Source organism: Dendrobates tinctorius, unplaced genomic scaffold (genome assembly GCF_039654945.1).
Source record: "Dendrobates tinctorius isolate UK_male_01 unplaced genomic scaffold, ASM3965494v1 ptg000011l, whole genome shotgun sequence".
In the NCBI taxonomy this organism is placed as follows: domain Eukaryota; kingdom Metazoa; phylum Chordata; class Amphibia; order Anura; family Dendrobatidae; genus Dendrobates; species Dendrobates tinctorius.
The window spans coordinates 79,652,642-79,677,074 of record NW_027361679.1 but is presented as its reverse complement, the minus strand read 5'-3'; the positions used below and the strand labels follow the sequence as shown (position 1 = coordinate 79,677,074).

The window sequence follows — 24,433 nt, the reverse complement described above, 5'->3', positions numbered from 1 at the left end:
CCTGAATCAGTTTGAAGGACCTGACAAATTTTCTTAAGTGCTTGATGTGTAGTTTTTTGGAACAGATTGGCAGCATTAGCCATCTAAAAAACTGTTATAAAAAAAATTGGAAGAGTTTTCTATGGAAATTCATTTTACTGTTCATAAGTGGAGGTATTTTTTTTTTTTTTTTTTTTTCCTCCCACCTTCCTGAAGATGTTTTGTAAATTGCTCAGTGGTAAATTTAATGCGAAAATGGCAACAAAGACAAAAGAAAACCTGCTTAAACAATATCCCCCCTCAAATGATAAATCTGGGCCTTTGTTTTTGAACTCCTCAAGCAACTTTGGATATACAGCTCTGACAAAAATTAAGAGACCCCTTAATGTGCAGTTTGTCTGATTTTTCTCTTTATAGCTATATTTTTTGAGTAAAATGCAAATTGATTTTTTCTTTAAACTTCTGACAACATGTCTCCGAATTTCCATGCAATACATTTTTTATTTTTTTTTGACAAAGAAAAATGGTCAAAATTAAAAACAAAACAAAACAGTGCTTTCAGACCTCAAATAAAGCAAATAAGACAAGTTCATAATCATGCAGAAACAACAATATTAATGTTTTAACTCTGGAAGAGTTCTGAAATCAATATTTTGTGGAATAACCATGATTTTTTAAAAACAGCTTTCTTGCGTCTTGGCATGCTGTCCACCAGTCTTTCACACTACTTCTGGCGCAAAATTTTAAGCAGTTCTTCTTTGTTTGATGGTTTGTGACAATACATCATCCTCTTGATTATATTCCACAGATTTTTAATGGGGTTCAGGTCTGGGGAATTGGTTGCCCATGACAGGGTTTTGATGTGGTAGTCTCTTAATTTTTGCCAGATCTGTATAGCCTTAAAGAAGTTGTCCACTACTTGGACAACTTCTCACACCCCATGCTTGGCCCTGATTTTAAAACAAAGCCTAAGCTCTCCTCATTTGCTGGCTCAGTTCCCACGATGTCTGCGCTTGCTCTCCTGGGGCTTTCGTGCGGTGTTGTGACTTGAATCCCGGTATGACCTGGGATTTATCACACTTTTGGTGCTTTTCCTATGTTATTCAAATACATCTTTAGGGTTTGTGCACACATTAAAGAGAACCTGACAGCTGATCCATGCTGCCCAATCCGTGGTCAACATTTATCAGGCACTGCCTATATGGTCTCAGTTAGGTATGTTTGACTCTGAATCTCTGCGGTTTCAGAGAGGGACCTGCTTTAAAGGAAATCTGTCACCCCATTTTCGGCATATAAGATGCAGCCACCGCCATCAGGGGCTTATCTACAGCATTCTGTAATTCCTGAAGTATAAGAAAAATGTGTTAGATTATACTCACCGGGAGACCGGGTCGTTTGCGGTGGGTGTCGCGGCCCGTTCCAGGTCCTCCCATCTTCATGCGATGACGTCCCCCTTCTTACTTCTGCTGCAGCTTCTGCACAGGCGTACTTTCTCTGCCCTGTTGAGGGCAGAGTAAAGTACTGCAGTGTGCAGGCGCCAGGAAAGGTTAGAGGGGTCCTGCGCACTGCAGCACTTTACTCTGCCCTCAACAGGGCAGAGAAAGTATGCCTGCGCAGGAGCGAGACAAGAAAGGAGGACGTCATCGCATGAAGATGGGAGGACCTGGACCAGACCGCGACACCCACTGCAAACGACCCCGCCTCCCAGTGAGTACAATCTAACTCGTTTTTCTTATCTTTCAGGTTACATCGGGGGTTTATCTACAACATTACAGAATAATGTAGACAAGCTCCTGATGGCTGTGGCTGCATCTTATAGGCCAAAAATGGGGTGACAGATTCCCTTTGAAGGGGATCTTTAACTCCCTTCGACGTATGTAACCTATTAATATAAGCACACAGGTTATAGAATGGTTAAAAGTCATACCGGTATGCCTCATGTCTGTGGTCCTATTGTGGAGAAATCCTCATTTATTTGTTTAATGAGTTCTTCCAGCAAAACTCTGCCTCCGGTCTTCATTAGCGTACCACCCCCTCCCACCAGTACAGGGCACTGTGACGCTGGTGGCCCCCAGAATCCCACACCTTCGTCCTGCAATAGCACGATTACACTTGACGTTTCCGCTCTTCTATGGGCATTGGCTTCTCCTTTCGTCTGCGTAGGCGAGTCACTGCTACTTCCTCTCCAGTGACTTCCGATAGGACTATTTTAAAGGGAAACTGTCACCCCCCCCTTGGACGTATGTAACCTATTAATATATGCCTACAGGTTATAGAATGGTTAAAATACCACCGCACGACCTGCTCTACCCTCTCCTACTGTATCCTCACCCATCCCTGTAGACTGTGAGCCCTGGCGGGCAGGGTCCCCTCTCCTTATGTACTTGTGTGTCCCTTGACTTACACATGTTTATTATACTTGTCCATATTTCCCCTTTTCACATATAAAGCGCCATGGAATAAATGGCGCTATATAAATGCATAATAATAATAGTCATACTTGCATGCCTCATGTCTGTGGTCTTGTTGTGGAGAAATCCTAATTTATTCGATTATGGTTCTGGGGTGTGCGGTGTCTGTAAGAAAACTCTGCCTCCAATCTTCATTAGCGTGCCACCCCCCTCCCATCAGCGTTGCATTACCCTGTGAAACCCTCCTGAAACAACTTCCAGTTCGCAGTTAGGGCATATCTTGACGCGAGCCGTGGGTTAATGTATATCCGATAAATGAACCGCATATGAAACGCAAGTGCCATCTTGCGCATGCGTACATTTATACGAGTAATAAGAGAGACTACAAAGTCATGATGAGATGGTACTTGACTCCAGCTAGATTAGCCAAAGCCATATTGACTACAGTACTTTTCCAAATACTTTAGATGATGTCAATCTACAGATGACATGCACCATATATGGTGAATTTGCCCTAAGAACTTAGTCATGGCCAAAAGTTTAGAGAATGACACAAATATTAATTTTTACAAAGTCTACTGCTTCATTTTTTCTAATGGCAATTTGCATATACTCCAGAATCTTATAAAGAATGATCAGCTTAACAGCAATTACTTGCAAAGTCAATATTTGCCTAGAAAATTAACTTTATCCCCCAAAACACATTTCAACATCATTGTAGCCCTGCCTTAAAAGGACCAGCTAACATCGTTTCAGTGATTGATCTCCAGCCCTGTCCTCATCAACACCCACACCTGTGTTAATGGAGCAATCTGTCATGATTAAGTAAGAATGACACCACTGGACACTTTAAAAGGAGGCTGGTGCTTGGCATCATTGTTTCTCTTCTGTTAACCATGGTTATCTCTAAAGAAACACGTGCAGTCATCATTGCACTGCACAAAAATGGCCTAACAGGGAAGAGTATCGCAGCTAGAAAGATTGCACCTCAGTCAACAATCTATCGCATCATCAAGAACTTCAAGGAGAGAGGTTTCCTTGTTGCCAAAAAGGCTCCAGGGCGCCCAAGAAAGACCAGCAATCGCCAGGACCGTCTCTTAAAAGTGTTTCAGCTGCGGGATCGGGCTACCAGCAGTGCAGAGCTTGCTCAGGAATGGCAGCAGGCAGGTGTAAGTGCATCTGCACGCACTGTGAGGCGGAGACTCTTGGAGCAAGGCCTGGTCTCAAGGAGGGCAGCAAAGAAGCCACTTCTCTCCAGAAAAAACATCATGGACAGACTGATATTCTGCAAGAGGTACAGGGAGTGGACTGCTGAGGACTGGGGTAAAGTCATTTTCTCTGATGAATCCCCTTTTCGATTGTTTGGGACATCTGGAAAACTGCTTATTCGGAGAAGACCAGGTGAGCGCTACCACCAGTCTTGTCTCATGCCAACTGTCAAGCATCCTGAAACCACTCATGTGTGGGGTTGCTTCTCAGTCAAGGGAATGGGCTCTCTGTCTTTCCTAAAAACAGAGCCATGAATAAAGAATGGTACCAGCATGTCCTCCAAGAGCAACTTCTCCCAACCGTCCAAGAGCAGTTTGGCGATCAACAATGCCTTTTTCAACATGATGGAGCACCTTACCATAAAGCAAAGGTGATAACTAAATGGCTCAGGGAACAAAACATAGAGATTTTGGGACCATGGCCTGGAAACTCCCCAGATCTTAATCCCATTGAGAACTTGTGGTCAATCATCAAGAGATGGGTGGACAAACAAAAACCTTCAAATTCAGACAAAATAAAAGCATTGATTTTGCAAGAATGGACTGCTATCAGTCAGGATTTGATCCAGAAGTTGATTGAGAGCATGCGAGGGAGAATTGCTGAGGTCCTGAAGAAGGGTCAACACTGCAAATATTGACTTGCTGCATTAACTCATTCTAACTGTCAATATAACCTTTTGCTACTCATAATATGATTGCAATTATATTTCTGTATGTGATAAAAACATCTGACAAACACACACAAAAACCAGAGGGCAGCAGATCATGTGAAAATATAATATTTGTGTCATTCTCTAAACTTTTGGCCATGACTGTAGTTTAGAGGGTACTTTCTCATTCTCTCATGTACAGGCCATAATTTAACAAAAAAATTCCCTATAAGCCTATTCAAAATATTCCTGTACTCCTATATAAATTTATTGCTGCTATACACACTATTGCCTCAGCTTGAAGAAAACCAGCGCTAAACTTAGAGGAAAAGACTGATCTCCTGGTATGCAGTTAAAAGGAACCTGTCACCTACAGACAGTGTCAGTTCGGCGCCGTTATACTGATTAAAATGATACCTTGGTTGGTGAAATCCGTCTTGTGGTTGTTGGTTTAGTCTTTTCAGTTTTGAGTTATTGATATGCTCGTGCTTCGGGGCGGCCTGTTGGGGGAGGGGGGGTCTTTGTTGTGCTCTGATTCATCATTATGGCTTCTGACAGGTCACTGATCCCTCAGTGACATGCCCGCTAGTTTACATAATAAATATTATATATTTAAAGAAAAAATGTAAAAATATTCCCCTTGCGCTGCATTGCACCATGATCGCATCGATAATGTGTATTTAATCGCCGATACATCGGATTGGTAATCTGATAGCTGGTACTGCGCAGGTGGCGCTATCTTGAAAAAAAGAGTTGCCTCCACTAAGGTGGCGCCAGGGGTGGATTAAGGGTAGCCAGGACCCCGGGCTGTTCAGACTCTGTGGGCCTCCCGGTCATGTGACGGGATCGGGAAGTCACTAGTTTTCATGACGCATACGGTGCGTCAAGGGGCGGGAAGGGGTTAAGTACTGTTAAAAAAAAAAAAAAAACTCTGCAAATACGCAACGTGTACACAAGGCCTCACAAATACGGAGGTAAAAAACACCAAATGCTCAGTGTGTCCATGAGGCCTTACAAATACTGAGGTAAAAACTCACCAAATACTCAGCATGTGCACGAAGCCTTATAAATACTGAGGTAAAACATCACCAGATACTCAGGGTGTGCACAAGGCCTTATAAATACTGGAAGGCTTCCACCCAACATCTAGTCCTGACTCACCTGTACCTAACATCGAAACCAGCTAATAGTCTGCAATCACCTGCTGACCTGTACCCATGACCTGTCAGACAAGTTATGTCACACAGAGGCTTCTGCTTCATGATCTTCCCCAGATAGAAGCAGCCTGTGGCCGGATACACAGGAAGAGCCGCTCCTCGTCACAGTCTGTGCCCAACATGGCAGCAGAGGGGTTAACGCCACAGACAAGTCGCTGTCTCCTCACACACTGGACACGACGCTGCATCTGGCGACAAACAAGTGCACAATGCGCAATGTTAGTCATGTCCCAGATGTTCAGCATGTGGAGGACCAAGGGGGGGACAAAAAAGACCCCAGGATTGGAACAGGAGCATGGGAAAGTGGATGGCGGTCGGAGGGGCAGGGTTTATATAGGGTCGGAGTAAATATATAGAGACACATATTACTACATGCGGGCAGCGCACACATGCACAATCCTCAGGTTGTATAACTTTTAACTGGTCAAAACATTTCTCTCAGTAGGCCAAGAAAGAAATGTGGCAGGAATAAAGTACACCTCATAGTAACTTATGTGTGAGGCAGAGGTGACAAGACCCGCCATCTCGTGCCCACATATAACAAAGTTGATGGAAACAGATGACATCCCCTATGATGATTGGTTACCGGCCGCCCGACCACACCCATTTCACAACTAGTCACACCCATGTCTACGCCCTAACCACACCCATTTAGCACTGCTGATCACACTGACTGGTACTGAGGGCACAGTGGCTGGCATTATGGGCACAGTGGCTGGTACTGTGGGCACATTGACTGTACTGAGGAAAAAAGAAAAGAGAGAAAAACAGAGAAAGGAAAAAAGAACAGAAAGAAAGAGGGGACAGAAAAAATGAACAGAGAGGGGGAGAAAGAACAGAGAGGGAGAGAGAAAAAAGAGGGGAAAGAAAGAACAGCGAGGGAGAGAGAGAAAGAGGTGAAAGAAAGGGGAAATAAAGAACAGAGAGGGGAAGAAAGAACAGAGTGAGAAAGCAAGACAAGGAAAGAGGGGAAAGAAAGATTCTATAAAGATACTATACCAGCCCGGCTCACATTGTAGTGCCCACCTGAGCCTCCTGGTGCAGGACATATCATGATCCACTCACATGGCCGACATCCCCGAGTCCAAGGCGATCCCGCTGTCCGCGCTGTCGGAGGAGGACATGGTGATGATCTGAAGCATTCCCTGAAGTGCCTCCATGGTTCCGTCACAATCTCCTCAGGTCAGCTTCCAGCACGTCACTTCCGATGGAATGTCACGTGCGAGTTTTCAATTGCTTCTCGGGGCTCCGCCGTATACTCCTATGTCCGCGGGAAAAGTAAGCTCCCGGTCGGGGCAGTGGGGCAGACTCTCAAAATCTGGGACGGTTGGGAGGTATGAATGCTCCCCATCATACACCTTGTACACTCATGGCTCCGCACACCTCATTCACCCACTGTTCCGCTTTGTATGCCTCGTATACACGGCTTCACTCCGTACACCTCGCACGCACACGGCTCCACTCAGTACACACATGGCTCCGCTCCGTAAACCTCGTACACATGCGGCTCTGCTCCGTACACCTTATACACACGCAGCCACGCTCTGTACACCTTGTACACACATGGTTCTGCTCTGTAAACCTTGTACACATGCGGCTTTGCTCCATACACCTCGTACACACACTGCTCCGCTCCGTAAACACCGGGCTCAACTCTGTACACTTTGTACACACAGGGCTCCGCTCCGTACACACGCGGCTCCGCTCCGTACACCTCGTGCGCACACGCGGCTCCGCTCCGTACACCTCGCGCGCACACGCGGCTCCGCTCCGTACACCTCGCGCGCACACGCGGCTCCGCTCCGTACACCTCGCGCGCACACGCGGCTCCGCTCCGTACACCTCGCGCGCACACGCGGCTCCGCTCCGTACACCTCGCGCGCACACGCGGCTCCGCTCCGTACACCTCGCGCGCACACGCGGCTCCGCTCCGTACACCTCGCGCGCACACGCGGCTCCGCTCCGTACACCTCGCGCGCACACGCGGCTCCGCTCCGTACACCTCGCGCGCACACGCGGCTCCGCTCCGTACACCTCGCGCGCACACGCGGCTCCGCTCCGTACACCTCGCGCGCACACGCGGCTCCGCTCCGTACACCTCGCGCGCACACGCGGCTCCGCTCCGTACACCTCGCGCACACACGCGGCTCCGCTCCGTACACCTCGCGCACACACGCGGCTCCGCTCCGTACACCTCGCGCACACACGCGGCTCCGCTCCGTACACCTCGCGCACACACGCGGCTCCGCTCCGTACACCTCGCGCACAAGCAGCTACATCCACCCTGTAAACCCCTCCTGACCCCACACATACTTCCCTCATCCAGCACCATGACGAGTACAGCAGAGTCCCGCATACAATACATTGATGGCTGTGTGCACAGGACCTGTGATGAGGTCACAGGAGGGGAGGAGTCAGGGGTCACATGATCGGGCCTCCGACTGAAACTGTCATCTCATTTTGACTGCTTTTGACTTTCTCTCCTTTGAACTTAAAGGGGTATTCCCATATCTCCAAAATCCTGTCCCAATATGTAGTAGGTATAATAATAGCAAATACCTCCAATTAGAAATGTAGTATAGTTCTTCTGATTCGTCATGTCTCTTTCCTCATGTGCAGGCATTGTAGGACCTTAGGTATGCATGGTTACGACCACTGATATAGTGACAGCTAGTTGCTAGTGGTTGTAACCATGGATACCCAAGTCCTGCAATGCCTGTACATGAGGAAAAAGACATAGCGAATCTGAAGAACTATCCTACATTTGTAATTGGAGGCATTTTCTAACATTAAATTATTACACCTCCTACATATTGGGATAGGGTACTGGAGATGGGTATACCTCTGTAAGTACATGTATGATCATATGGAAGCTGAACTCATAAATTGGCTAAGCTGAAGGAGTAGTTAGAAACTGCTGTCATAATGATCTCACTGACAGATTTACAGAACTCATTCTCTGGTTAGCTATGTACAGTGAAAAACAGAGCTTGAAAAAGTTATGAAAAATTAAGTAAATCCTAATTGCTAGCCAAAAAAGCATGCATAGAAGTTATAAATTGTCCTCCAATGGTGTCCATATCCTTTATGTAAGTAAACAATAGGTGTTTCTAATTGACAACTTCATAAAGCTGTGCTAGACTCTTACTACAACATTGAGAGTTCAGTATAGGTTTGACATTAGTATTGTATTTATCCTTTCCTCCTAAATCCTTTTCTGAAATATGAATATCGATAAATGAAATGTTCCTTATCAGTAAAATGCTAATCCCCTTTTTTTTTGTGTGTGTGTGTCAATCTGTCTTTAGGGTTTGGAAGAAAAGACGTTGTGGAGCATCTGCTGCAGACAGGAGCAAACGTTCATGCTAGAGATGATGGCGGTCTTATACCCCTGCACAATGCTTGTTCCTTTGGTCATGCTGAAGTTGTGACGCTTCTGCTTTGCCAAGGGGCAGACCCAAATGCAAGAGACAATTGGAACTACACTCCTCTACACGAAGCTGCAATTAAAGGAAAGATAGATGTTTGCATAGGTGAGTACCTACTTTTAGATTGTGGCGGTCTATATAATGTCTTCTTGGCAACCATGGTGTTATTAGTGTTCTGTAAAGATTATTAAAGTTTTTGAATCAGGAAGACTTTTTTTTTTTTTTTTTGCCGTAGAGTTGTTCATTGTTGGCTCCTTTTGCTTTTTTGTATTCTCTTTTTTTTTTTTTTATGCCGATATGGTTTTATTTATCACCAGATTTCAAGAGCCAATCTCCTTTGTGTGCAGTTTGTATCATCAGAAAATTGCTTATTGTTTAAATCAGGTTTTTGTGTTCAATGTAAATTTTTTTTTCTTTTTTCATATTAGTCTTTAAAAAAAATAAACCTGGGGCTATTACAGTAGGCAATGTCACATCTGAGTTTGCGCCATTTCCCTTCAAAATTACCTTTACAGAGACTCATTACATGCTTCTATACAAAAGATGGTGTCAGGATCTGAGCATTGTGACTTTGGACATGTTATATCCTGAGACAATAGGGAAAATAAACCAAAACAGCGCAATGGCAAATGTGAAAGTTTCCAAGATTTCCTTTTTTTTTTTTTTTTCTCTTAATCCAAAGGCCCAATTTAAATAACAGGTCCTTTTTTGATTATACATTCTCTGTAAAGTGTTTGTTCGATCTAAAATATGTTTATTTTAGTGTGATTTTCCAGGTCAGTACAATATTACTTAGATTTTCACAGTCTGTTAAATATTAATAATTGTAATATTAAACTTGTAAAACCACAGTCATCTCTGTTCACAGGGCTACTGTTATGGCAGGTCGCAGTAAATACATTGGGGCTCTCTCTGTGATCGTATTTCTGGAAAGGAGTGGGGAGCACATGGGCACTTTGAAAGGTGCTCGCTAGTGATGAGCAAGTATACTCGTTGCTTGGGTTTTCCCGAGCATGCTCGGGTGTCCTCCAAGTATTTTGGCATGCTCTGAGATTTAGTTTTCGTTGTCTCAGCTGCATGATTTGCAGCTTGTAGACAGGCTGAATACATGTGGGAATTCCCTAACAAACAGGCATGCCACACATGTATTCAAGCTGTCTAGCAGTCGCAAATATGCAGCTGAGACGACAAAAACTAAATCTCTGATCATGCCAAAATACAGTCAGAGGACACCCGAGCATGCTCGGGGAAAACCCAAGCAACGAGTATACTCTCTCCTCACTAGTGCTCACTAAAGACCACGTATCTTAAATGCCTCTCTCCAAAATTGACAGAACATTGAAGGGGCTAACAGCAATCGGTGCTTGGCTCCTATTGCTGCCATTATAGGCTGGTGATGGCTGTGTTACACAGCCACTATCTGCTAGGTATGCCAGCTTCTGAGAATGCGCCATACTCCTGTGCCTTACATCTGCTGTACATGTATGGTTAGAAAGAAATTAAAAAAATAGGGACAAGGACTGTTATTTTGCTAGAAAGAAAAGTAGATGAGCAACACTTTCTTTTTAAACAATTATTTTCAACATTTAAAGAGGTGTTCTCAAGTTTGATAGTTATCTCAAATAATGTGGACAGAGGATATCTTCCTGATCGTGGCAGTTCAACCACTTGAAATCTCCACTGATCCTGGCTAAATGAAGCAGAGGTTTATCATGTGCACTGCCACCCCATTACCTTAATGAGCTCAATGTTCATAGCAGCGTGCTGCACTCCCATTGGAATGAATGGAGAGGCATCTGAAGAGCTCTGGTTGTTTCGATTGGTTTTGGCGCCAACTATCAAAACCCCAGTGATAAGAAAATTATCTCCTAGCCTGTGGCTAGAGGATAACTTTCAAACATAAGAAAACTTCTTTAGAGTTAAAGGGAACCTGTTTCCAGGAAAAAATCTCGATTAATGCCATGTCTGCAGGTTGAAAGCCTGGTGCCCAGAGTTGGCCAAACGCTGTGGGGAGAAATTAATTTTATGCTCTTCGATAGCGTTCTGGTTCAGTCCTACTCTGTAACTGCATCCTCAGCCCTGACTGACATTGGCTCTGCAATGGGGCAGTCAGTCAGTTACAGCTGCTGCTTTGTATTCTCAGTGGTGACTGAACCGGCGCTGCCCCCGTGACTGAAACCGGAATGCTGCCAGGGAGCCTAAAGTTCATTTTCTCCCCCCAGCGCTCATTTAACACCATATCTGTAGGATAATAACTTTTTTTTTCTGGTGACCAGTTCCCTTTAATGCCTTTCCACTCAATGCATAACCTGTGGATCAATGGGGTTCTGTCTGCGGAGATCCCAGCAGGTCCTGACAACAAGGCTCTGAAGTGGCGCCATGACCACACCAGTATTCTAGTAAATTCTCTTTATTAATAAATTGTATGAATCATTGTTGAACCGCATGGATGCAGTCCTTCAAGCTCATGGAAGTCACACAAAATATTAAATATGACTTAAATAGCACCACAAATTCATTCACCAATGTTATGCAACATATATTTGTATTTTAAGTTAATTATTTGTTTGAATATCACATTACTTTCTGTGGCCGACAAAACTTTTGTCTTGCCAAAATCTGACCATTCTGTGTCCATTAAATGATCAATATTTCTGCATTGATGCCAATTTATTTTCTTAACCTAAACCACATTTCGGAGGGTTTCAGCTTTCAAAAGAATAATTTATACAACCAATGGATGAATTTAACGTCAGGTTATAAGCTTTTATTTACATAACATGGATAAGCGACATAACGTCTATCAGGGAGTGTATATATGGTGCAGCAGGAGCTGTGTTCCCGCAAAGCTACGGCTCCGTTGCTTCTCTTAGAGCAGGCCCTACACGTCTCCCTGGGGGTCTGTACTGCCCCCCAGAGTCAGCAACAGCAGTCACAATGGATGGGGTGATCACGACGTCACGTCTCCTGATTAACCCATTTGGTGCTGATTGGTCAAGCCAGTCAGCGAGAGAGAAGATAATCTAAAATAGTGATCCCCACTCTGCATGCTATCTTTCATCTTTACCTCAGAGTTGTCTTGCACAGTGCTTAGACCCCTTGTGTTACCCTGAGAGAGAGAAATTCATTGGTGGCCAGTGTGATCCCCTTTCTCCTGTGTTCTCCTGCTGTGCTGGCTGCTGTGTGACTGAACTATGATAGCCACAGCAGCAGTAGCAGTTCTCCAATCCACCCCACTACCAACTGTATTTTTTGCGCTTTTTCTGTGTCCGGCGTCCTGTGCTGAGCATTCGTGCTCTACCGTGGCCGCAGTGCTCTGATCAGTATTGCTGCTAATCAGAGACTGCACCAATGGACTTATTTTATTTTTTTAGCTAGTTAGAGGAGCGGACATCGCAGTGTTAGTGACGTCTGACTTTTAAAAAAAAAAAAAAAACAAAAAACAAAAAAAAAACCTAAAATAACAGTAGTTAGTACAGTGTAGTTTCGTAGATAGCGAGGTAGCGTATTAGAGTAGTGATGTCCAGTTTTGTTTTAGAAAAAAAAATAGTAGTTAGTAGTAGTACAGAGTATCCTTATAGGTAGAGAGGTAGCATTTTTCTTTTGCAAAAAAAAAAAAAAAAAGAATTGTTTGCGTCGGGTAATTTTTTAGCTAATGCATTAGTGGAGCCAATGCCGCATTGTTAGTGACGTTCATTTTCGTTAGCAAAAAAAACTTTACAGCGATGAACTTTATAGGTAGGACATTAGTGTAGTGAACATCACACTTTTTTTTTTTTTTTTTATACAATTTTTTTTTCTTCTACAGTAAGTGATTTTCTTCTACTTCTTTTTTTTTTTTTTTTTCCCTCTACCTTTATAATAAATAGTAATTTTTACACAACACAAACCCCACACAGTACATGTGTAAGAGCACCACTTAGGCTGGTTTCACATTCGCGCTTTTTAAGCGCACGCACGGCCGGGGGTAGCTCCGCCCCCGAGCCGGCTCTCTGCCCGGCGTGCCCGCCCCTTCCTTGTAGCGCCGCCTCCTAGCGCACAGCGGCGCCTGCGATCGGCGCACCCTATCTTTAGCATAGGGTGCGCAGATCGTGCGCAGGCCGTGCGCTAGTTGCGCTTTGACCTGCGCTGCGCACTTTTGACGGTGCGCCGTGCGCGCCAAAATCCGAAAAGTTTGATTTTGGCGCGCACGGCGCACCGTCAAAAGTGCGCAGCGCAGGTCAAAGCGCAACTAGCGCACGGCCTGCGCACGATCTGCGCACCCTATGCTAAAGATAGGGTGCGCCGATCGCAGGCGCCGCTGTGCGCTAGGAGGCGGCGCTACAAGGAAGGGGCGGGCACGCCGGGCAGAGAGCCGGCTCGGGGGCGGAGCTACCCCCGGCCGTGCGTGCGCTTAAAAAGCGCGAATGTGAAACCAGCCTTACACACACATCCCCAGTGGTTTGAAGAATAAAATAAAAATGGCCCATTTGTTAAGACACAATTCATCTTGCCTCCGACACGGATTCAGCCAGTGAAGAAGATCCCACATTGCTTTTCCTCCTCATCTAGTGAGGAGGAACCCCCATCAAGGTTCCCTAGGACCCAGGCAACCCCTTCAGCAATTGATCCAATATTGTCTCCCCTCTCTCCCCCTTCAGCTCAGGAATCAAATTAGATGTTATAGGCCTGGCTGAAATTGAATTTTTTTTTTTTTTTTTCAAATTCTTTTTCAGCAAGGAAATAATAAATCATATGGTGGCCCAAACAAATTTGTATGCCCCTCAATTTTTCACCCAAAATCCCACGTCGTCATACGCCAGATGGACCCCTGTCAATGCAGCAGAAGCGATGACTTTTAGGGGGATTGTGCTGAACATTGACATAGTTAAAAAATCAGAGCTTTGGCAATACTGGAGTACTGATATACTCTACAGCAAACTTGTATTCCATATGGCCATGACAAAGGTCATGATTTGACGCCATCCAAAAAATGTTTGCATTTAATTTATAATTTATAATTATCATTCTTTTATGATTTTCTTTTTCTCCTTTTTTGCAATTAGCTTCTCATTGAGGTTTTTTTTTTCCATACCTATGGGGTAATACATATATGTATATACATGTATAGGATATATGCACTTATGCTTTCACTATTATAAACTTCACCTTTATAGAAAAAAAATACAGATGTGTATATAACTTTGTCTTTTGATGCCCTTTCTTAAAGTGAACCTGTCAGCTGTTTTGGCTGCTATAAGATATGGCCACTGCCTTTCAGAGCTTATCTACAGCATTCTATAATGCTGTAGATAAGCCCACAACCCGACCTGCAAGATAAGAAAAATAAGTTTTATTATACTCACCCTGGGGGGCGGTCTGCTGCGTTCTGGTCTGATGGGTGGTGCAGGTCCGAGTCCGGCGCCTCACATCTTCTTGCGACACTGTCCTCCTGCTTGCTTCATCGCTCCCCGGCATCGCGCTCCTGCGCAGGCATAATTCTCTGCTTTGTTGAGGGCCGAGCAAAGTACTACAGTGCGCAGGCGTCTGGAAAGGTCAGAGAGGCCCAGTGCCTGCGCACTGCAGGAATGCCTGGGATAAGCCCTGAAAGGCGGTGGCCGTATCTTATATCGGCCAAAACAGCTGACAGGATCCCTTTAACTATAGTCTGTAATATGTACAAGAATCTAGGTAACAACATCCATTTTAAGCATGAGCATGTACCGAAACCACGAATGAAGTCTAATTTTGTAGATCTTCCTGTGTCTTTCTTTGAAGCGAGAAATGATTTAAAAGAAAAAAAAAGCTTATGTAGCTGAGAAGTGATTTAGATTACCAAATGTGTGATCTTTTAACCCTGCCATTTAAATGGAGATTTAGCTTGAAGAGAGCCTACTTTCCTACCTGGCAAAGATATATTCAAAGCTTCTGTCTTCGAGAGATTTGCCATAGTGTTACTAAAGGTACTGTCACACTTAGCGATGCACCAGCGATATGATGCGGTCAGGATCGCTGGTGCATCGCTAAGTGGTCGCTAGTGAGCTGCCACACAGGCAAATCTCACCAGCGACATAGCAGGGGTCGAGGGTCGCTACTTACCTGTCAGAGGAGTCGATCCTGACGTCCTCGCGTCGCTCGTCGGCGCCATAGGAAGCCCAGCAGGAAGCTGACGACGAGAAACGGTCCAGGACGTTCTCGCGAGATCAACGATAATCAGCGGGGCAGCCGGTCGGAGGTATCAGACATAGCGATATCGCTAGCAATATCGCTGCTGCGTCACAAAACCAGTGACGTTACAGTGATATTGCTAGCGATATCGCTTAGTGTGACAGGCCCTTTAGATAGCCGAACCTGACAAATTCACGCAAAATTGATCGCAATGTGTGTGTGGGGAAGTCACACAGAATAGATAATTGGCATACACGTTGAGTTTTTAAGGAGCCATCCAACCTCAACACCCCTTTATGTCTGGGTTTTTTTTGAACAGCTCTTCCTAAGTGCACCTTGGTGTGTATGTGTAGAATCGTAGAGTTGGAAGGGACCTCCTGGGCCATCTGGTCCAACCCCCTGCTCAATGCAGGATTCGCTAAATCATCCCAGACAGATGTTTGTGCAGCCTTTGTTTGAAGACGTCCATTGAAGGAGAACTCACCACTTCTCGTGACAGCCTGTTCCACTCATTGATCACTCTTAACTGTCAAAAAGTTTTTTCTAATATCTAATCTGTGTCTCCTCCCATTCAGTTTCATCCCATTGCTTCTAGTCTTTCCTTGTGCAAATGAGAATAAAGTTGATCCTTCTACAATGTGATAGCCCTTGAGATATTTGTAGACCGCTATTAAGTCTCCTCTCAGTCTTCTCTTTTGCAAGCTAAACATTCCCAAATCATGCATCCTTTCCTTATAAGACAGGGTTTGCAGACCGGTGACCATTCTGGTCGCTCTTTTCTGAACTTGCTCCAGTTTGTTGTCTTTTTTTAAAATGTGGCGCCCAATACTGGACACAGTATTCCAGAAGAGGTCTGACCAAAGAGGAGTAGAGAGCAATAATGACTTCACGTGATCTAGGCATTTGCCTTTTTTGCTGCTGCATCACACTGTTGACTCATATTCAGTCTGTGATCTATTAGTATACCCAAGTCTTTTTCACATGTGCTGTTGCTTAGCCCTATTCCTCCCGTTCTGTATATGCTTTTTCATTTTTATTGCTCAGATGTAGTACTTTTCATTTTTCCCTGTTAAAAATCATTCTGTTAGTTGCTGCCCACTGCTCCAGTTTATTTATATCTTTTTGAATCCTCTCTCCCTCCTCTAGTATTAGCTATCCCTCCTATCTTTGTGTCATCAGCAAATTTAATCAGTTTACCCTCAATTCCTTCATCTAAATCATTGATAAAGATGTTGAACAATACAGGGCCCAGGACAGAGCCCTGTGGTACCCCACTTGAGACATTCTTCCAACTGGATATGGAGCCATTTACGACCACTCTTTGGGTCCGATCACTAAGCCAGTTATGAATCCACCTAACAGTTGCCTTGTCCATTCCATACCTAGTCATTTTTTCAATAAGGATTGTGTGAGATACTTTGTCAAATGCTTTGCTGAAGTCAAGATATACTATATCTACAGAATTTCCCTGATCCACCCAATCAGTGATTCCGTCATATAAGGAAATTAAGTTAGTCTGACATGACTTATTAGTTACAAACCCATGCTGACTGTTTAATCACTTCATTCTTATCCAGGTACTGACATACATGTTTAAGAACTTGTTCAAAGATCTTTCCTGGTATAGAAGTCAGACTCACCGGCCTATAGTTGCCCGGGTCCACCTTCTTCCCCTTTTTGAAGATAGGAACATTTGCTCTTCTCCAGTCTTCTGGGACTTCTCCTGTTCTCCAAGAATTTTCAAAGATTATGGAGAGGGGTTCAAAAATTTCTTCTGCTATCTCCTTCAGTACTCTGGGGTGTAATTCATCTGGACCTGGAGACTTGAATCCATTTAGGTTAGTTAAGTGTTTCCTCACTATCTTTCTGTTTATAGATATCCTGGATTCTTCTATTCCCTTAATAGGACAGGGAACAGTTGATGTTACATTTCCTTTCTGAAAGAAAACAGATGCAAAACGGGAATTTAAATGTTCGGCCTTCTCAACATCCTGTCTTACCATTTCATCAGTTTCATCCTGTAAAAATCCTATAGTATCTTTGACTTTTCTTTTACTTTTGATATATCCCCAAAATCCTTTATTATTGCTTTTGACGTCTCTTGCAAGCCTCAATTCATTGTCAGCTTTAGTTAATCTGATTTGTGCCCTGCAGGTTCTGCAGACAGAATTATATTCTTCTTTAGATATGCCTCCCTCTTTCCATTTTATAAACATTTTTCTTCCTTTTTAGCATGTGCTTAATTCTGTGTTCATCCATCCTGGTTTCCTTAAATGCTTCCTATTCTTTCCTCTTTTGAGAATTGTTAACAATTGTGCTTTGAGAATTTCAATTTTCAAGATTTCCCATCCTTCCTGGACACTTTTGTCTTTAAGGATATCCAGCCATTGGATCCCTCCAATTGTCTTTCTGAATCCCTTAAAATCTGCCTATCTGAAATCTAACCTTGATGTCTGAGTCTTCACAGGTCTTCCTCCTCTAGTTTATCCAAAACCTAAAAATATCTAAAATAGCATGGTCGCTACTTCCTAGGGTCCCAGCCACTTTTACCTCTTCAACCATTTCCTCCCTGTTTATAAGGATTAGATCCAAGGTAGCAGTTCCCCTTGTTTTCTCCCCTACCTTTTGTAAGATAAAGTTGTCAGCAAGAGAAGATAAGAATTTCCTTGACCTGTTAGTTTTGCCTGAGAGAGATTCCCAACAAATGTCTGGATAGTTGAAATCTCCCATGACAACTATGTCATATTTTTTGGAGAACTTGGCCATTTGATGCATAAAGAGTTCATATCTTCAGGTTGCACAGGCGGCCTGTAGTAAATGCCTACAATGGTGTCCTTTCCATTGTTCTGTCCTTGTATTCTTACCCAAACCGTTTCCACAGAACTCCCAGTCTCTGAAGCTTCAATCTCTGTGCAGATATACTCGTTTCTAACACACAATGCGACACCTCCTCCTCGTTTATCAAGTCTGTTTCTTGCAAATTATTTGTATCCTTCTAGTCTTGTATTCCAATCGTGTATTGTCCCACCAAGTTTCAGTGATTCCAATGACGACATATTTCTTTTCCTGTGTTAGTAGTTCCAGTTCTCCTTGTTTGTTGCCCATGCTTTGTGCATTAGTATAGAAACATTTTAGTTTGTGATTGGTTTCTCTTTCTACAATATTTATATTATTTAGATTCTTTTGTCTTTGTTCTTCCTTTCCACTTCTAATAGCAGAGTTCTCAATAGCATTTGCCAGGTGTATGGCTTTTTCTGGCCTTTTGCTTCCCTTCCCACATTGTTCTAGTTTAAAGCTCTCCTGATGAGTGTAGCAAGGCGACTTCCAAATACATGTTTTCCAGTCTTCGTAAGGTGCACCCCATCTCTAGCAAGTAGTCCATCGTATAGGTAATTCACTCCGTGATCCAGAAATCCAAATCCTTGCTGACGGCACCATCGACGTAGCCAGTTGTTCACCTGCAGAATCTTATTCCACCTCCTTGTTCCATGGCCATCCACTGGGAGGATGGAAGAGAAGACCACCTGCGCTCCCAGTTCTTTCACTTTCTTGCCTAAGTTTTCAAAGTCACTGCAGATGGTTTCGAGGTCGTTTCTTGTTGTGTCATTTGTCCCCACATGTATTGCAGGAATGGGTAGTCATCTGTAGGTCTGAAGAGTCCTGATATCCTGTCAGACACAACTTTAATTTTTGCACCTGGAAGACAGCACATTTCTCTTGGTTATATCCGGTCTGCAGATAGCGGCCTCTGTTCCTCTCAACAGGGAATCCCCCATGACCACCACTCTCCGTTTCTTCTTCACAACATTTTTCTTTCTCCATCCAGGAGGATTCTGAAGGCGTACAAGGTTGCTGTTTGTGGGCAAAGTCTTATCCTGATGTATTTCTTCATCGTTCTCCTGCGTGAGAGCCTGGTACTGTTTCCTGAGCCAGTATGGGTGCTGACTGCCTCCCGATCCTCCTGCTTCTCTGGGTCACATGCTTCCATTCCTCTGTTTCTTCAGGTGCACTTCGAATAGTAAGAGAGACATCCTTGAAGTACCATTTTTTAAAAGATAATCTCACCAAGTTTTTCCTATATAAAGTAGGGCCAGCACCTCTAAGGCTAGCTTCACACTAGTATTCGGCAGGGCTGCGGATGGCAGCCTACTTCCTTCTTTCTGCCTCTAAGCCCCGCCCACTGCCGCACCTCTTCCTTCAGCTCCGCCTACATGCGTCTTGCGTACCCTAACTTTAACATTAGGTACGCAGGCCATGCGGATGTATGCTAACACATCCGCATGCGTCGTTTTGACGCGTCCGCCGACCGCAACAAAATGCAACTTGTTGCGTTTGGTGCAATGGGCGGGGCTTAACAGAGGCAGAAAGAAGGAAGTAGGCTGCCATCCGCTGCGCTACACAACGCTAGTGTGAAGCCAGCCTAAGCGTTCATATACAGCATTCTAGAATTCTGTATAGAAGTCCCCAATGCGCACTCCATAAAAGAAAAATATTTTTTTATTATACTCTCCTATGGGACGGTCTGATCCTATGGGCGTCGCTTGTCTTCATTCGGCACCTCCTCAAGTTTTGCTTCATGTGAATGACACGTTATGTAAGTGGGAGACAAATCTACACTTAATTGTTGCATTGTTGGTAACACATGATACTCAAACACACTCAATAGAAATTTAAAGTACACAATGCCAGCCCTCTATATATTGGTAAATATATTTATTAAAGGGGTGGTCCACTACTCGGACAACTCCTTCTGAAACCCTGTTTCCCCTCAGTAAAATAACCCTTATTCTCTCCTCCAGTGCAGATGCTGTTCCATCGGTGTCTTCTCTGGCTCTCTGGGGGATCACATCATATTGTCATACGATCCCTGCATCCAGTTGGCTATGGCTCTGCTCTCCACTCCTACAGATGTAATTGATATATGCAGGATGTGAGGGCTGTGGCTGCCGTCTCACCTCCCCCAGATGTTTTGATGTGTCTGAAGGAGGGACGAGTGAAGCAAGCACTGATTGGATGTAGGGACCGTGTGACATTGAGTATTGAGTCTATGGAGAGCTAGTGTAGACATATCTGGATTAGCGGCGCTGGCACTGAAGCGGAGTATGTTTTATTTACTGAGTGATTTATAGGGATTTAGAAGAGGTTGTCAGAGTAGTGGACAAACCCTTTAGTGATTAAAATAATGTTAAAAGAAAAAAACAAAACTAACTGATTTTTACAGTTGTGGCCAAAAGTATTGACACCCCTGCAATTCTGTCAGATAATACTCAGTTTCTTCCTGAAAATGATTGCAAACACAAATTCTTTGGTATTATTATCTTCATTTAATTTGTCTTAAATGAAAAAACACAAAAGAGAATGAAGAAAAAAGCAAAACATTGATCATTTCACACAAAACTCCAAAAATGGGCCAGACAAAAGTATTGTCACCCTCAGCCTAATACTTGGTTGCACAACCTTTAGCCAAAATAACTGCGACCAACCGCTTCCGGTAACCATCAGTGGGTTTCTTACAATGCTCTGCTGGAATTTTAGACCATTCTTCTTTGGCAAACTGCTCCAGGTCCCTGATATTTGAAGGGTGCCTTCTCCAAACTGCCATTTTTAGATCTCTCCACAGGTGTTCTATGGGGTTCAGGTCTGGACTCATTGCTGGCCACCATAGAAGTCTCCAGTGCTTTCTCTCAAACCATTTTCTAGTGCTTTTTGAAGTGTGTTTTGGGTCATTGTCCTGCTGGAAGACCCATGACCTCTGAGGGAGACCCAGCTTTCTCACACTGGGCCCTACATTATGCGGCAAAATTTGTTGGTAGTGTTCAGACTTCATAATGCCATGCACACGGTCAAGCACTCCAGTGCCAGAGGCAGCAAAGCAACTCCAAAACATCAGGGAACCTCCGCCATGTTTGACTGTAGAGACCGTGTTTTTTTTTTTCTTTGAATGCCTCTTTTTTTTTCTCCTGTAAACTCTATGTTGATGCCTTTGCCCAAAAAGCTCTACTTTTGTCTCATCTGACCAGAGAACATTATTCCAAAACGTTTTAGGCTTTTTCAGGTAAGTTTTGGCAAACTCCAGCCTGGCTTTTTTATGTCTCAGGGTAAGAAGTGGAGTCTTCCTGGGTCTCCTACCATACAGTCCCTTTTCGTTCAGACGCCGACGGATAGTACGGGTTGACACTGTTGTACCCTCGGACTGCAGGGCAGCTTGAACTTGTTTGGATGTTAGTCGAGGTTCTTTATCTAACATCCGCAAAATCTTGCGTTGAAATCTCTTGTCAATTTTTCTTTTCCGTCCACATCTAGGGAGGTTAGCCACAGTGCCATGGGCTTTAAACTTCTTGATGACACTGCGCACGGTAGACACAAGAACATTCTGGTCTTTGGAGATGGACTTGTAGCCTTGAGTTTGCTCTTGCTTCCTCACAATTTGGTTTCTCAAGTCCTCAGACAGTTCTTTGGTCTTCTTTCTTTTCTCCATGCTCAATGTGGTACACACAAGGACACAGGACAGAGGTTGAGTCAACTTTAATCCATGTCAACTGGCTGCAAGTGTGATTTAGTTATTGCCAACATCTGTTAGGTGCCACAGGTAAGTTACAGGTGCTGTTAATTACACTAATTAGAGAAGCATCACATGATTTTTTCGAACAGTGCCAATACTTTTGTCCACCCTCTTTTTATATGTTTGGTGTGGAATTATATCCAATTTGGCTTTAGAACAATTCTTTTTGTGTTTTTTGATTTAAAACAAATTAAATGAAGATAATACCAAAGAATTTGTGTTTGCAATCATTTTCAGGAAGAAACTGAGACAGAATTGCAGGGGTGTCAATTCTTTTGGCCACAACTGTAGCTGGATCCTTATTTTTAGATGGACAAAAAAGTTGTCTGCAGAACTGGATTGCTGCTGGATCTGTTGTAACTGATTACCGGATATGTGAATGTAGCCTAAGAAATGAAACCTTGTTTTCTCTTCCTTGCCCTACAACCATGGTCTCTCAGTAAAGATTTGCTTAAGGCCTGTTTCACATTTCAGTTTCTTGACGGAAGGCCAAATCCGCCAGAGCTGTTTAAAACGGATCTGCTGCCGTTGTGGGTCAAACGGTTGTCACTGGATCCGTGTTGTGTATGGATCCGCTGGAGTTGGCATGTGGGTGAAATTTAAAGGAAACGTGGTCCAGGATGAGGAGAGAGAGAGAGATTTTTTTCGGCGCTTCCAGAACGGTATTTAGGGTTAATATGCTCGAGATATGAAAAACTTGCTGCTGAATAGATCATGTACTTGAGAGAAATAAGAGGTCTTCCAGTGTACGCAGCCAGCGAAATAGGGACCTTGCTACACACGTAGAGGCTATATTGGCCTTGAGCAGGGTTGTGGGGGCATCCCAGGATTTCCTGAGTAGGCTCTCTGTTTTTCGATCCATGGGATCTTTGAGCTGAGACGAATCTTCGAATGGAAGAACCGTTCTCTTAGGCACCCTGGACACCTGCACGTCCACTTTAGGGACTTCCCATAGGGAGCAATCTCCCTCTAGGGGAAACAGATTTCTCAGGTCTGAGGGAACACTAAGCCCTTTCTCGGGGAGGGCCCATTCCTGCATAACCAGGTTTCGGATGTTTTCGTGAATGGGAAACCCCTTTTGGTCTTCGGGCTTTAGTCCCCCAAACATTTTATCCTGAATAGAGCATTCCACTTCTGCCTCCTCCAAATCCCATAGTGCCCCTTACCATACTAACTAAATCCCCCATATCCTCAGGCGAGAAGTAATATTTCTTGTTATCGGGTTGGGGGCGGAAGTGGAACTCTCATCTTCCCATGCATCCTCTGAGTTAGAGGTATCAATCTCGCCCAAGTCAAATTCCACAGGGGCCGCTTTCCTTTTCCTAGCAGGAGGGGGCTGTGGTGTCGGGGTCTGGGCAACAGTCATTATAGAAGTTTGGACTTCATGTTTGATGAGGGTTTTTATACTGTCCAGTAGGGAGGGCTGCTCTGCACGTATTACGTCATCCGTGCAGGGCTGACATAGTTTCTTCCTATATGTCGAGGAAAGTTTGGTACCACACACGCACTTGCGGCTTGGTTTCTTTATAGGGTCAGGGGTCTTGTCTCCCTAAAACAGAGAGAGAGGGCATACCAAGTCACCTCAGAGACCATTTGGACAGAATAAAGGGGGACCCACCCCGCTACTTACAGTAGGAGGGTGAACGCTGGGCTCCGCAGAAGCAGATCGTGAGGGCTTATCGCTGTCCATGGTCAGTCTGTCACCAGAAATGACCTTACCTGGACTCCCCAGACCAGGGTTTTAATAGCCGAGATCCATCAGCGAGTCTGTGCTCCTCCTCCCCTGGTCCAGAGGTGGGGGTAAGCTCGATCACTGTTCCTTGCGGTTGATTCCGCAGCTGTCAGCGGCCGTCATGTTCCCCTGCCCCTTCTGGGGTCGCTGGCTTCGCCCCCTTGGTCTCGGTTCACCTTGGTCGACCGGTGTGTGGGGGGGCAGTGCTTCAGCTCGGGCCTGAGATGCCGCCAGCCTCTATCAGCGGCCACCATACTGGCTGCATAAGCGTTCCACCCGGAACACTGGAATGATCAACCGGAAGTTCGGCGCCGCGTCACTACCGATGCGTGGGTGCGCCCACCCCTGTGGGGAGGAGGACGCCGGGGAGCTCACTGAGGACCCCGGCTGCACGCCGCCGCCTCGCTTTACCCCGCTGGGGGGGGGCACAGGAGAGGCGGGTGGAGGTCCCGAGTCGCGCCACAGCGCAGACGGGAGCAGCCTGTGACACGGAGGAGAGCGGAGCCCCCGACCGTCGGCCGCACGGCTTCCATTTATTCGGTGTAGTGCGTCCGGTCGCCGGCCACCGCAGCACTATCCAGACCTCTTCATGCCCCATAGGGGACAGGAAAAACACATTATGCTTTAAACTTGGGGAAAATCATAAAAGTAAATTGCGCTTCACATCCTACTGTACCTGCGCGGTTCTTTTTTGTTTACCTAAAACACTGGAAAAACTGATTTGCAGTGTTTTTGCAGAGTTTTTTTTTTTTTTTTTGCTGCTTATTTTGCTATTACTCGGTTCTTTCTATGGGTGAAAAAAACGCTGCAAAAACACAAACAATTGACATGCTGCAGTTGTCTTAATCATTAAAAAAAGCGTGTGCATGAGATTTCTGAAATCTCTTACCTTTTAGCAGCGTTTAATTTGCATAAAAAAGCAGCAAAGATGAAATATGCAATCATAGCCTATAATAATGGACTGAGCTCATGAAAAGAAAAGCTTTTTCAATTGAGATGAATAAAGCGGTCTTGAGTTTCTCCCCCCCCCCGTGTACCA

General features: G+C 44.6%; 1 protein-coding gene across 2 annotated transcripts in view; it reads left to right on the top strand.

Moving 5' to 3' along the window:
- Positions 1–24,433, top strand: part of TNKS (tankyrase) — a 288,176-nt gene that overhangs the window by 5,455 nt on the left and 258,288 nt on the right. For both annotated transcript variants that reach the window (XM_073543626.1, XM_073543618.1), the window contains exon 2: positions 8,834–9,058. In XM_073543626.1, coding sequence (XP_073399727.1) covers positions 8,834–9,058 — 225 coding nt within the window. The remainder of the gene's footprint in view (positions 1–8,833; positions 9,059–24,433) is intronic.